This window comes from Bubalus bubalis, chromosome 2, assembly GCF_019923935.1.
Source record: "Bubalus bubalis isolate 160015118507 breed Murrah chromosome 2, NDDB_SH_1, whole genome shotgun sequence".
In the NCBI taxonomy this organism is placed as follows: domain Eukaryota; kingdom Metazoa; phylum Chordata; class Mammalia; order Artiodactyla; family Bovidae; genus Bubalus; species Bubalus bubalis.
This window is the reverse complement of record NC_059158.1, coordinates 170,133,773-170,148,007: the sequence shown is the minus strand read 5'-3', so window position 1 is coordinate 170,148,007 and position 14,235 is coordinate 170,133,773. Positions and strand designations below refer to the sequence as shown.

The 14,235-nt window shown below is 37.5% G+C and overlaps 1 protein-coding gene across 22 annotated transcripts in view; it reads left to right on the top strand.

Moving 5' to 3' along the window:
• The window catches only part of TRIP12 (thyroid hormone receptor interactor 12), a 151,407-nt gene that overhangs the window by 78,107 nt on the left and 59,065 nt on the right, over nt 1-14,235 (top strand). For all 22 annotated transcript variants that reach the window (XM_006047088.4, XM_025278391.3, XM_025278400.3 and 19 more), the window contains 3 exons: nt 819-955; nt 5,991-6,074; nt 7,345-7,440. In XM_006047088.4, coding sequence (XP_006047150.1) covers nt 819-955; nt 5,991-6,074; nt 7,345-7,440 — 317 coding nt within the window. The remainder of the gene's footprint in view (nt 1-818; nt 956-5,990; nt 6,075-7,344; nt 7,441-14,235) is intronic.

Sequence of the window (14,235 nt, the reverse complement as noted above, 5' to 3'; positions counted from 1 at the left end):
TTACCAAGCAGCATTATTCACTGTAGCTTGACTTTAGTCTAAAACATTTCTTTAGTAGTAGGTTTTTGCACTTCCAAGGTCATTCGGGGGAGCTGCGGTTTAAACAGTATTAAGTTGTAATAATTTGGAAGTCTTTTGTCTGTGCATGATTTGCTTACTGATTTCACTTATTAAAATAGAAAAAGTGTCCATGAAATGTAGTTTGTTTCATGATAAATGACTAATGATTCTTTTTTCCACATCTTATAGTAATGCCTCAGTGTGAAGCAGGTGTGTTCCCAGATTTAATCTGTACCTATCTATAAATATTGAATATTTAGTTCTTTATTTTAAAGGAGAAGCTATTGTCCATGATGAGGATAGTAACTTTTTTGATGATGTAAGTCATCTGGGACTTAAGGGATGGGGATTTTGCCTATTGTCTTCTCTCTTCTTACCCATCCCCCATTTTCAACTATCAGTCTGAAACTCCATGTATTGATCCACTATTTACCCAAGAATTAGAGATCTATTTTGAATGAATTGTTTCTGCTAAAGGAATCACTTTTCCATTTAGTTGAAGTGTTTTAAGATCACTTCTGTCTGAAAGGATGACAACAGCTCATAGCCTCACAAAAGCTTGTATTGTCAACGTGATATAGCTTGGAAGAGTTTTAAATATACAAAGTCTTGGTTGTTACCCATAGTGATTTTCTGCAACAATTTTTATGTAAAAAGAAGAAACTCGCTTTGTGTTCCATGCATTGGAGCTTTGTGCCGTGTGGACATTGCTCCTGGTCACTGGGAGCGCTGCCTATGATGGCATTTTTCTGTCGTAGTCGGCGAGGCTCTGGCCTGGGCAAAAGAGGAGCAGCTGAAGCTCGTCGACAGGAGAAGATGGCCGACCCTGAAGGCAACCAGGAGACGGTGAACTCTTCAGCTGCACGGACAGATGAGACTCCCCAAGGAGCAGCAGGTAGATTGGCACTTCTTAGGCCTAAAATGTGTTTATGTATCTTCCAGCTTTATTTGGAGATAAATTACTATTTAGGTATACGAGGTATAATGGAAAAGAGGCGACAGCTACATCTTAAGGTGTTAATAACCATCAACCTTGTTGTTTTCTTTCATTTTATAGATTTGGTTTTTGATTAGTTGTATTCATTTGTTTTTTGTATAATTTTTTTTTCCAAATCCAAATTGGTACTAAGTAAATTCAAAGGGCTTTTAAGAAGCAGAAACTCTTTCTGTTTAAGCTTCTTAAATATTGATCAGTACATATAATAGTTGCCTGCTGATTTGCTTGAAAAAATTAAATTCATAATAAAAAATGTATGGATATAGTTTAAATTGCTTCATAAATGGCAGATTTTAATTTAGAGTGTTACAGTCTGTAAAAAATAAGTATTTGGTTTGAACCTAGCAGCTTTAAGAATAATATTATTCCTATTTTTATGGGTTTTTTATTCTTGATATCTTAGCACAGCAAAAATTAAGTCACCCCACTCCAAGTATGTATCCATTACCAATACATAAAGCAGGCTAAGACTTCAGTGTTTGATTGTGGCTAACAAGTTTAAGAAGTAGTTTGTTATAAGCATTTGTCACTAATATTAAAACAGATACAAAAATATTAGAATTCAGCATTATGAACATATGGGTATAAGTCCCTTAAATCTAGATAATATGTGTAACTTTAGGTGTAGGCATATATATTCTTTCTTTTGAATGAAGTTCTTTCATGTATTATTATTTAATATCAGAATATGTGCCAGTTTCCTTTATTGCCTACAGTCACTCATATGTCCTGGTTTGACAGGAAGGTTCTGGTTTGCCCACTACTGTCCATGTTTTTTGCCTTTTTCTGTTCAGCTTAACATCTTTACCAACCAGTCTTTTCTGGTTTTGTATAGTAAACTACATGGTGAACTGAACAGCATCTCATCTGGTAGTGCCTTTTTCCTAGAATAGTTTTTCTGAAGGGTTAAGTGGTAGAGTTTTGGAAAAATAAAGTACATTGCACATGCAGCTCGTTGAAGCTCTGCGTAACACAGCCGATGCTTCAAGTCTGAATATGGAAGTGGAGCAATTCCTGTGTGGATGACTCTTCGAGATGGAGCTGCTGAGTGTGTTGTTAAAGTGGACTCATTATGATAATTATAATAGCTAACATTTACACAGGGTACACCCCATTGCATACACACTATTAAGCATTTTACATGTATTCTCATTTAATATTTGGAGCAACCTGCTGAGGTGTGAGCACTGTTATCCTCATTTATAAATGAGGAAAATTGAAATGCACAATGGTTAAGCTTGCTAGGATTACAGGCCTGGATGTGTGACTCTTGAAGTGCACAGTTGTAACAACAGCTGTGTTGTTCTGCTTCCCTACGGTTATTAGTTGGTTTAATTCATATGAGTGTAATTGGAGGCCAGAATGAGGGGGTGGTGAGTAAAATTGTGTTCCCTGGTATATTCACCTAAGAGGATGAAGGCTTTAAGGGATTTCATAAGATTGCCCTCCTTAAAGGCCTGCCTCCATATTTGAAATCAGAGTGTAATCTCGGGATTGTCCAAGTTTATGTCAAAGATACATGTGGCCTGTTTGCTGATGTTAGAAAGCACTAACTTGATTACGTTTTGGAGGCTGCATTGTATACCATAGGGCTTTCTCTGCCAGTTCACTCAGGTAGTTCTAGAGGAAGAGGCAAACTTCTTATAAGTGCTATATTAAGTTCTTCAGTGTAATGTGCTTTAGTTTTTCAGTATATAAAATTGAAATTTAAAGAAAATTATAACACTCTTTTAAAAGTTTGTGTTGAATATTAATTGATGGTGTTAGTTTAGAGCATCTTTTAGCATGCACCTGTATAATGTGTAATTATATTCTGAACAACCATTCTTTTGGCCTTGCTCAAAAGTTTTCATGACACTAAGAATGTATTCTTGTTGCCTCCTGTACTTGGGTATCTGGCAAACCCTTAGCCATTCCCGTGAAGTAAAAGTGAATTCTGTCAGCTTTAACTGTATATTGGAAACTGCCTTACATGGTACTGTGATGATATGCAGAGACTCTATGGGCAAGATACCAATTTAAAAGAATAGATTGACGTCTCTTAAAATCGGAGATTGGATTTTTTTTTTTTTTCTGCTTCATAACCTTGTTTTTATTAATACATTGTGTCTGGGGATGGATTTTGTGTGTATTGCCCAACATTTGGTGTGTTCATTGAAGAGCTGTGTCACTGACTCCTAGGAATGGAATATGTTTCCCTACCTGCATGACTACAAACAGCACTCATAGGCTAAGCTAGTTTGGCTTATCTAATTTTGTAAAACTTACAAAAAGGGAGCTACAGTAGGCAAATGCATATTAATATTTGCTTTCAAAGATATGGCTAGCTCAGCTGGTAAAGAATCCGCCTGCAATGCAGGAGACCCTGGTTCTATTCTTGGGTTGGAAAGATCCCCAGGAGAAAAGGGATAGGCTGCCCACACCAGTATTCTCCCTGAGGGCTCAGGTGGTTAAAAAATCCACGTGCAAAGTGGGTGACCTGGGTTTGATCCCTGGGTTGGGAAGATCCCCTGGAGGAGGGCATGGCAATCCACTCCAGTATTCTTGCCTGGAGAATCCCCATGGTCAGAGGAACCTGGCGGACTCTAGTCTGTGGGGTCGCAAAGAGTTGGACACGACTGAGTAACTAAGCACAGCACGTACATCAAAGGTATGGCAGCTTGAAAGGATCTTTTGCTTTGGGTTCAATGATTTGTGTCCAAATAGGCACTCATCTCAATTAAAAATGAGAATATCCCTGCTCCTTCTTGTAGAGGATCTGTGGCTCCCTGAAGGTTGGGACCTCACTATAATAATCTTAACAGCTCTTTTAATTCTGTGCTTTTACAAGTTTTATGTCTTGGTTAAGGTTTTGTAGCAGGGCAGTTCGAGGTATTTATTATTCATTATGTAAATTCTTAGAATACTCTTTTTAAGAAGTAACTTAAACCTTTAAAATCATAAGTTGTAAATCTGTAGAATGGTTTAAAGTAAAACCAGTAGACCCTCTTATAAAACCCTCCAACATCACCTTACTGAACTTTTATGTTTTTTCTTAAAAAATATGTGGTTCCAGAGTATGCTTTTTGAGGGGAAGAGAATACATAACAGCAATTTCGTCTGTCACAACTTTGTATTTGATTTCCACAGTTTGTAAAAGTTTCAGGGCAAGTTTAAGAGCCACTTTGCTAAGTTTAGTAATAATTGGAAACCAATAGCAGAATTTGTTAACATGGTTTTTGTATAATGTGAAAAAGCCAGTGTACATAAATTAAAAATTAGTACTGAAGAATATATTGAAGGTGCTGATAGTGTATAGTTAATAAGAGTACAGCTTGTAAAGTCAGACTTCCTGGGTTCAGATCTCATATCCGTTGTTCGTTGTCTGATCTGGAGCAAGTACACACAAAGCCTAGGTTTCCTCTTGTAATACCTCTTTGTTTGGTTGGGAGGAAACATATGGACACATTCTCCATGGAGTTAGCATTTAGTTAGTACCTTTGAGCAGAATTACAAAGTATAGTCATGGTTATTTCCTTTTTTGTTTTATTTATTTATTTTTTTTGTTTTCAACAGGTGTGAAGTTTACTAAACTCGGATACTCTTTAATATTACCATTTCTTCTTAGCCTGTAACTCTGATCCAGGGGGTTGCCAGCATTTTCTGTAAAGGCCAGATAATGATGTTTTAAGCTTTATATAAGCTCTGTTGGAACCACTCTGTGGTTGTAGCACAAAAGTAGCCACAGTTAATAGGTAAATTAATGAGTTTGGGTATATTTTAACAAAATTTTATTTACATAGTGATGTGCTAGACTGGATTTGGCCTGTGGACCACAGTGTGCTGACTCCTGTTCTAAACCATACTTTTTTCTTTTTTTTTTTTTACAAGCTAAAAAAAAAATTCTAGTGAAATGATAGGATACTTAAATGAGGAGTGAAAAAAGTATCATGAAAACATGGAGTTGATGGCTGGTATATTAGCATCTCTTCAGAAAAATTTGTTATATTCACATAGGTGATCCATGTGCCTCTTTCAATAATGACAAAATTATTCGTCTTGGCTTGTGTTCTTCTGTCATTAATCTGTCACATGGACATAGTAAAGTATTGTGGATGATGTGGTCATACATAGATGAATTGTTTGTACAAAAAGTGCTTTGGGACTCAACAGACACTGAGAGGAAGGGGCAGTAAAACTGCTAGTTTTACAGGAATATATTTTCATCTCTTGGTCAGATTTGTAATATAATCAACCACTGTTTACTTAGACTGAAGTATTGATCAGTTTAGCATTTTGGGTAGTAGAAGCCTTCTGAATCTGACTTCTTCTTTCCTTTGTTTTGACATATTGGTTGCTTTCTCTTTTGTACTTAAATTTAATTAAGTGTTTTGTGGTCTTCTGTTAGTTGTAATGTGTATCTTCAGTGTTTTGCCCTGAAAATAAGAAAGCATAATCTTTGCATACTCTTGAAGTGGAAGAAAACATGGCAAATGATTGTTTCAAGACTAGTCCAGAAATAGAGCAGACTGAAGAAGGCACACATTCCTGTGGAACATTTTCCCTATGTTATGTTTGTGATTATTTGCCTGTTTATTAAATATCACAGTGGCTTTAGCAGTGTTATATTTATGGACTTTTCATAGAGTTCAGAATAAGACTGAATTGAGGAGCAGTTTCAAAGACAGGAGGAAACAGTGACAATCATATATGAGTGAAATGCAAGGCTTGTATGTTATGTTTGTTTCTGTTGTCATCAAGCCATCTTTTTTCCATAAAAGCTACATGATGAAGTCTAGAAGAACACTGGTGTGCAGTGTACATGTTTGCCTTTAATGTAGTATTGTCTGTAAAACTCTGATTTTTCTTTTTAAAGATAAACCAGACATAATGAGTTTTAAATATTCTTCTCCTAACCCTCACCTTCTCCACCCAACCCCACCCCACCCCCCAGCCTCTAGTTCTGTTGCAGGGGCTGTGGGCATGACTACCTCTGGGGAGAGCGAATCTGATGACTCCGAGATGGGACGGTTACAAGGTAAAGACCGTTATCAAGCTTATACAAAGCCATGGTCATGGGCTGCCTGTCACTGTGTTCTTTGTTGAAATTAATTTGAATAAGCTCATATAACTATAATCTAGCAGTGCCCACCCATATCTCCAAAAAAAGCTCTTGATTTACTGATTTGGAATTGGAAGATGACCCATTTGTTTCTTCATCTTTGCTATTTAGATGGATAAAATCTTACGTAGTATATTTTTTGTTGTTAATTTTCTTCTTCATTATGGTTACATATGCAGCTAGTAATCAGTTAAGGATCATACTGAAAAGGGGTTGCTTCATATATTGTTCTCTGGTACCTAATAACAGCACATCTGGTAGGATGCTTTTTTTACTGTATTCTTTTGTGTTCTTGATCAGCTGTTTCAAAATGAATGTAGAGTGTATACATAAATTCCAGGCATTATAATGTTGTAAGTGCTTTTTTAAAAGCAGCTTCATATTATGTATACATTGTTTATAAGTGCATGGGTATGTATTTTTATTGTCTTCAGTTGTTTATCCACTCAGTCCCCAATGTGAGGCTTACAAGAAACATTAATGAATGAGTTTCAGATAGTCTTTTTGACTTGAAACTCTCATGAACAGTTTTTCTCATTTTTGGAATCTGATAAAAATTATTTTTCCTATGTTTTTAGAGAATCTCATCATATCTGATTAGGTAATAGAATAAAAATAGAGCAAATGTGCTTAACATATAACTTCTTCAAAATAAATGTTTACTTTAGGTTTTTCTTGGACTATTTACGTGGTCCCTGCTGGCACTAATGTTTAATATCTCCATAAAACTTTAAGATGCCCTGGAGTTGACACATATGGGTGTTGTAACTTACAGTATAAGTGTGGTTTTGAAAAGTTTCTTGTACCTTCTCTTTTTTTTAAATTTTATTTTTATTGGAGGTTAATTACTTTACAATATTATAGTGGTTTTTGCCATACATTGATAGGAATCAGCCATGGGTGTACATGTGTTCCCCATCCTGCACCCCCTTCCTACCTCCCTCCCCATCCAGTCCCTCAGGGTCACCCCAGTGCACCAGCCCTGAGCACCCTGTCTCATGCATTGAACCTGGACTGGCGATCTGTTTCACATATGATAATATATCATGTAGCTTCTCTTAAAGTTTAAAATTGAAAGTAGAATTGTTTTAACGAATTATATGATGAATCAGTTCTTGGAAGCTTCTAGATGAGGTAAGTTGTATTAACAACTCAACTGTTTCTCCTACTCTGCTCTTTTCCTTAGCTCTGTTAGAGGCCAGGGGTCTTCCCCCTCACCTGTTTGGTCCTCTTGGTCCTCGGATGTCACAGCTTTTCCATAGAACAATTGGAAGTGGAGCTAGTAAGTGAATACTTGTATATTTGTCCTCTCCTCAAAACTCTTTATTAGTTGATTGCTGTTCTTAAACTGTTTATCTATTCATATAGGAGAGTTTTCACATAGGAACTTTTCATGAACTTTAACCTATTTTTAAAAATAGAGCTTGTGCATATTCTTACCTTAAATAATACCAACTCTTCAAGATTTTCTTCTATTCTTTTATGTTTGATTACTAAATTGGAGCCACTGGAAAACCATCCAGAGTTAACAGCAAGACCCTTTTTTTGAGCTGTAGAGGAGTAAAGACTCTCAGGTGATGACTTCGGTTATTGTAACATCTGATTGCATGATTTGCATAGATTCTTGTGTTTTTTATGGTATAATAAAATTTAACCCAATAGGCAGTTGATTATACAATGAGCCCAAGAGGAAAGATTTCTCAGCAGAATAATCAGTAACTAAACCCAGAAATCTTATCATATATGGTAGACATAAGAGTGACTCTTTAAGTCTTAGTTTGTAACTAGGAGTATGATTTTGAATAATTACAAATTCCATTAAATTCCGTTTGGTATAGAATACTACCTTTAGCTTCCTTAAGCAATAAAAAATTTACATTTAAGCATTTTTTAAAATTGAAATATAATTGATTTATAGTATTGTGTTAATTTCTGATGTACATCAAATTGACTCAGTTATACATGCATTCTTTTTTACATACATATATACATTCTTTTTTACTTACCTATAATGTTTCCATAGAGTCAGTAGGCTATTTGCAGATTTCAGTCTTAATTTCAAAAACTTCTAAAGTGTACCGAAGTTTATTAGCTCTGAACTTAAAAATACATATTCATACAATTTTCAATAAAATATTCTTTTTTTTTTAAAATAATGCAGTGTGTGTATATGTGCTCATATATGTGTGCTTGAATCTTTTTTTTTTTCATTATTTATATATGTTATTGAAGTATAGTTATGTTTCAGGTACATAACAAAGGTGATTCAGTTATACATATACACATTTATTTTCAGATTATTTTCTATTGGTTACTATAAGACATTGGCTGTAGTGAGCTTCCCTGGTGGCTCAGACTGGTTAGAAATCCGCTTGCAGTGTGAGAGACCTGGGTTCGATCCTTGGGTTGGGCAGATCCCCTGAAGGAGGGCATGACAACCCACTCCAGTATTCTTGCCTGGAGAATCCCCATGGACTGAGAAGCCTGGCGGCCTACAGTCCCTGGGGTCACAAAGAGTCAGACATGACTGAGCGACTAAGCATATACTCACACAGTGTATACTGTAAATCTTTGTTGATTGTTGCACATCTCTTTTTTTAAGTTGTTGACTTAATATGAGTAGAAGGCTAGATTTCTAGATTTCTAATGTACTTGCATCTTAACTTGATCTTCCGGAAAAACTTGAACTTTTTGACCAACCAAATACTTGAGGGTTTTAAGAAGCAGCTGGTATTATTGTTTTTATTTTCTTTTGCTTTTGCTGCCCTGTTACTCGTCTCTCAAATAAACACTCTCCTGCAGAGTTCTCGAGGGCCCTGGAAAATTGATTTTTTTATTCAGTGTCATATATGAGGCACTGGGATTGTTCAGAGTCATGAATAGGATGATAAACAGAGTTGTTTCCCACATGGAAGCTTCCCTGTTAGAGTGTGACCCTTGTAGTAAAGAAGACAATCATTACATGGTAAAATTTCAGGTAGTGTCATTACAGTGAAGGAAAGCAATGCAGAGAACGGAAGGAGATTGCTGGTGCGGTGATAGGGTGGTTAGAGAAAGCTTTTCAGGTGTGGAGATTTTGTGTTGAATAAAACGAAGTGAGAAAACCAGATCTGCAGAGGATCTGAAGGAAGAAGGAAGTGCACGGCCAGAGATGGAAATAAGTCTGGCCTACTCATTAGACTGCGGGAGGGGCATAGGAAGGTGAAAGGAAAGTGGTAGAAGATGAAATCTCAGAGGTAAAGGTACTTGGCAGGTCATGTTAGACCTTTGCAGGCCAGCAGCAAATGTGGGATTTATCCTAAGGATAATCAGGATTTATCTTTATTATGAAAACGATGAAACACAGGAAAGTTGAAAGTATTAGTGGTATAATAACTTCCATAAGCTCATCAACAATTATCAGTCCACACAGCCATTGTTTCATTTATACCCTTAATTCTTCTCCCCGCTCCCAAGACTTTTTTTTTTAACTTATTCACCTGGATATATTTGAATTTCTAACTATAAAAGTAAGGATATTAACATTTTTAGACAGTGTTCTGGTTATATTAAGATCTATACTTTGCCATAAGTTAATGTGTGTGTGTGTGTGTGTGTGTGTTTTAATAGAAATTTGATTTCATTTATTTTGCCACTTCATTTATTTTGGGGGAAATTTTTTTCTGAAGAGAAAAATTGTTGCAGGGCTACCTAAGCATATTATCATTAAACATCAGAACTCCATATTAAGGCTTGACTATTGCATGTGGGGGAGAAGGCAATGGCACCCCACTCCAGTACTGTTGCCCAGAAAATCCCATGGATGGAGGAGCCTGGTAGGCTGCACTCCATGGGGTCGCTAAGAGTCAGACACGACTGAGTGACTTCACTTTCCACTTTCATGCATTGGAGAAGGAAATGGCAACCCACTCCAGTGTTCTTGCCTGGAGAATCCCATGGACAGAGAATCCTGGTAGGCTGCAGTCCATGGGGTCCCACAGAGTCGGACACGACTGAAGTGACTTGGCAGCAGCAGCATTGCACGTGGAAGCCATGGCAACCCACTCCAGTACTCTTTCCTGGAAAATCCCATGGACGGAGGAGCCTGGTAGGCTGCAGTCCATGGGGTCGCTAAGAGTCCGGCACAACTGAGCGACTTCACTTTCACTTTTCATTTTCACGCATTAGAGAAGGAAATGGCAAACCATACCAATGTTCTTGCCTGGAGAATCCCAGGGATGGAGGAGCTTGGTGGGCTGCCGTCTATGGGGTCGCACAGAGTCAGACACGACTGAATCGACGTAGCAGCAGTAGCAGCAGCATACACTAGAACCAGAGTAGAAAACAGTCACACACACCCATGCCCACGACTCAGCTTCAGCAGTGCCTGCTTCATGGCCAATCTGTCTTTACACTTGCCGACATCTCTCTTCTTGCATTAATTTGAAATGAATCCTAGACATTCTATAATTTTATCTATAAACATTTCATCATGTAGCTCAAGATCAGTTCAGTTCAGTCGCTCAGTGGTGTCCAACTCTTTGTGACCCCATGAATCACAGCACACCAGGCCTCCCTGTCCATCACCAACTCCCAGAGTTCACTCAAACTCATGTCCATTGAGTCGGTGATGCCATCCAGCCATCTCATCCTCTGTCATCCCGTTCTCCTCCTGCCCTCAATCTTTCCCAGCATCAGGGTCTTTTCCAGTGAGTCAGCTCTTCGCATCAGGTGGCCAAAGTATTGGAGTTTCAGCCTCAGCATCAGTCCTTCCAAAGAACACCCAGGACTAATCTCCTTTAGGATGGACTGGTTGGATCTCCTTGCAGTCCAAGGGACTCTCAAGAGTCTTCTCCAACACCACAGTTCAAAAGCATCAATTCTTCGGTGCTCAGCCTTCTTCACAGTCCAACTCTCACATGCATACATGACCACTGGAAAAACCATAGCCTTGACTAGACAGACCTTTGTTGGCAAAGTAATATCTCTGCTTTTGAATATGCTATCTAGGTTGGTCATAACTTTCCTTCCAAAGAGTAATCGTCTTTTGATTTCATGGCTTCAGTCACCATCTGCAGTGATTTTGGAGCCCAAAAAAATAAAGTCTGACACTGTTTCCCCATCTATTTCCCATGAAGTGATGCGGCCAGATGCCATGATCTTCGTTTTCTGAATGTTGAGCTTTAAGCCAACTTTTTCACTCTCCTCTTTCACTTTCCTCAAGAGGCTTTTTAGTTCCTCTTCACTTTCTGCCATGAGGGTGGCGTCGTCTGCATATCTGAGGTTATTGATATTTCTCCCGGCAGTCTTGATTCCAGCTTGTGCTTCTTCCAGCCCAGTGTTTCTCATGATGTACTCTGCATGTAAGCCAAGATAATGCCCCTTAAAACACACATACACATAGGCACATACATACATCCAGATTACTATTGTTATATCTGAAAAAGAAACCAGTAATTCCTTCTTAATAGATGCCAGTCAGTGAGCTTTCCATTGTCTCAAATGGAAAAGCAAAAGTAAATGAATAAATAAGTAAATTTCTTGTGAACTGGTAGTTGGGTGTAGAGACTTTTTCAGGTTCAAGTTTGATTCTTATTTTTCTTTGATGGGGAAAGCCGAAGTGGTAGTTTTTTCTCATATTTAGGAAGCATACAAAGTTAGATCACCTCCTAAGCTGTCAAAACTCGGTTCTTAGATAACAGGGATTACAAATGAAAGTATTTCATATCTAATGATCAGTCTCCATTTATTAGGAGTAAAAGAAGTAATTTTGTTGAAATATATACTGAGTCATGTCCCTATTCTTTGCGGCTCTGTGGACTTTAGCCCGTCAGGTTCCTCTGTCCAAGGACTTTTCCAGGCAAGACTGCTGGAGTAGGTAGCCATTTCCTTTTCCAGGGGATCTTCCCGACCCAGGGATCTAACTCAGGTCTCCCACATTGTAGGCAGATTCTTTACTATCAAAGACACCTGGGAAGCCCACAGAAAGAATATCTCTCCCTTCTATTTGGTTACCCAGGGGAATAGTTGGCATAGGAAAAATATCTCCTACCCTTTATTTACAGTTTTCCATTCAGAGTGCTGTTGTTATTAATTATCATTGTCAAGCAGGTTGAAATGTGTTTTAGACATTTCACTGATTTTCATTGATGATTAAATTTTCCACTCTTTGATCTTTTTGGTGTGATCGCAGTAGTTTTTGAAGCCCTCTTTGCTTTCTGGTGAGTCAAGCTTAATAACTCCAACCCCACACCTGAAATCAGGTATTGCCTCAGAGAGCCCTGGTTTTCTTTATAGGAAATGATATTTAGATCCCACAGTCTCGGCTGTAGGTGTATTTGCTACTGGATTGATCATTGTTATTAGACTTGTTTAATGGACAAACTTGATTATACTTAATCTTTTAAGATAAAAATTATGAGTTCATACTGATAATGCCTATTCATATTCAGGTCTTCAGGGGTTTTATTTATCGGGTATTTCATACCAAAAGTTTCAGTTCCCAGGAATAGTTATTTATTTATTGGGACTTCCCTGGTGGCTCAGATGGTAAAGGATGTACCTGCCAAGTTGGAGACCTGCCTTCGGTCCCTGGAGAAAGGGAATGGCTACCCACTCTAGTATTCTTGCCTGGAGAATTCCATGGACAGAGGAACCCAGCAGGCTACAGTCCCTGGGGGCAAAGAGAGTTGGACATGGCTGAGCGAATGTCACTTTCATTTATTTACTTTATCCTACAGTACAAAATTCAGCTTTACACCAAAAATAGTCACATTGAGAAAGTTTTAATTTTGCAATAGATCTTTTTTTTGTTCTTGGGTTGTATCTCACTTTATGGTCAGCTTTTTGTATTTTAGAGTCATTTGAAATAATTATGTTCATGCTGCCAGGTTGGTTTGGCTCCTTTGCTTTATTTTGCTTATAATTTTTAGGTATTGACTTTAAAATGTTATCTGGCTTTTATAATTCATGTTATTTACACAGTTCCTGAAGTCAGATCTATAAATTTTTAAAAGTCTTAACATCTTTTACTATCCCTTTAGCCTGTTTCCTCCTCCCACACAAATAACCTTTGTAATTTTATGGCCTGTCCTTTTGCTGTTTACTTAAGAAAACAAAAACGTATCCATATTGTCTACTTCATACACACTGTCTTTCTTAGATAAGAGTAGTAAACTTTGCTTTCCTTTTAACAGTAAATCTTGGTGTTCACTCTTCATAGATGCTGTCCTTATCATGCACAGAGAGAAGGGGGTGGGGAGAGAGGGAGGGGAGGGTCTCCCATGCTTTTTGTAAAGTTGTCATAATGCTGCAGTGTGTGGATGTACAGTTTCTTAGCCAGTCCCGTGTTGCACATTTGGGTGACTTCCAGTCTTGGTTGTGTTATGGTGAAATACAGCTTTCCTATTTTTTCCTTTTATCTTTAGACTAGATTTTTAGAAAGGGGATTTTGGTATAAAGGGTCTAGGCATACAACATTTTGGCAGATGTAAATAAATCAGCCTCTTTTGGAGATTATAATGCATATCCTTGGGCTATTATACATCGCCTACTTTATAGTAATAATGTTACCATATCCCAAACAGTGTAAGCACTTCGCAGCAGTTTAACTTCTTCTCTTGCCATCCTTTCTGTTGTTGTTTTGTTTTGCTTACACATGTGTTAGAAAGACAATGGGGCAGTTTTTGTTTTAAAACATCCATCTTCTTTTATTTTTGCCCACATATATGTACCATTTCCAGTACTCTTCTTTCCTGCAGTTCCTTTCTCCTATCTGGATTGTTTCCCTTCAGCCTAAAGAACTTTTCTTACATTGGAATAAATGCTAGTAGTGATTTCTCTCTGCTTTTGTTTGAGAAATCCTAGATGTGCCTTAAGTTTCAAAAGATCTTTTCCCCAGGTGTAAAAATCTCATGTTAGCCCTTTGTAATGTCTCTTCTGGTTTCCATAGTTTCTGTTTAAAAATCTTACTATAACCTTTTCAAGGCAATTCTTTTCTCCCCTGGCTTCTTTTAAGATTTACTTTGTATTAATTTTTAATAGTTTGACTATATTAGGCCCATGTGACATTTTCTTTCATTTTCAATTTGCTTGAGTT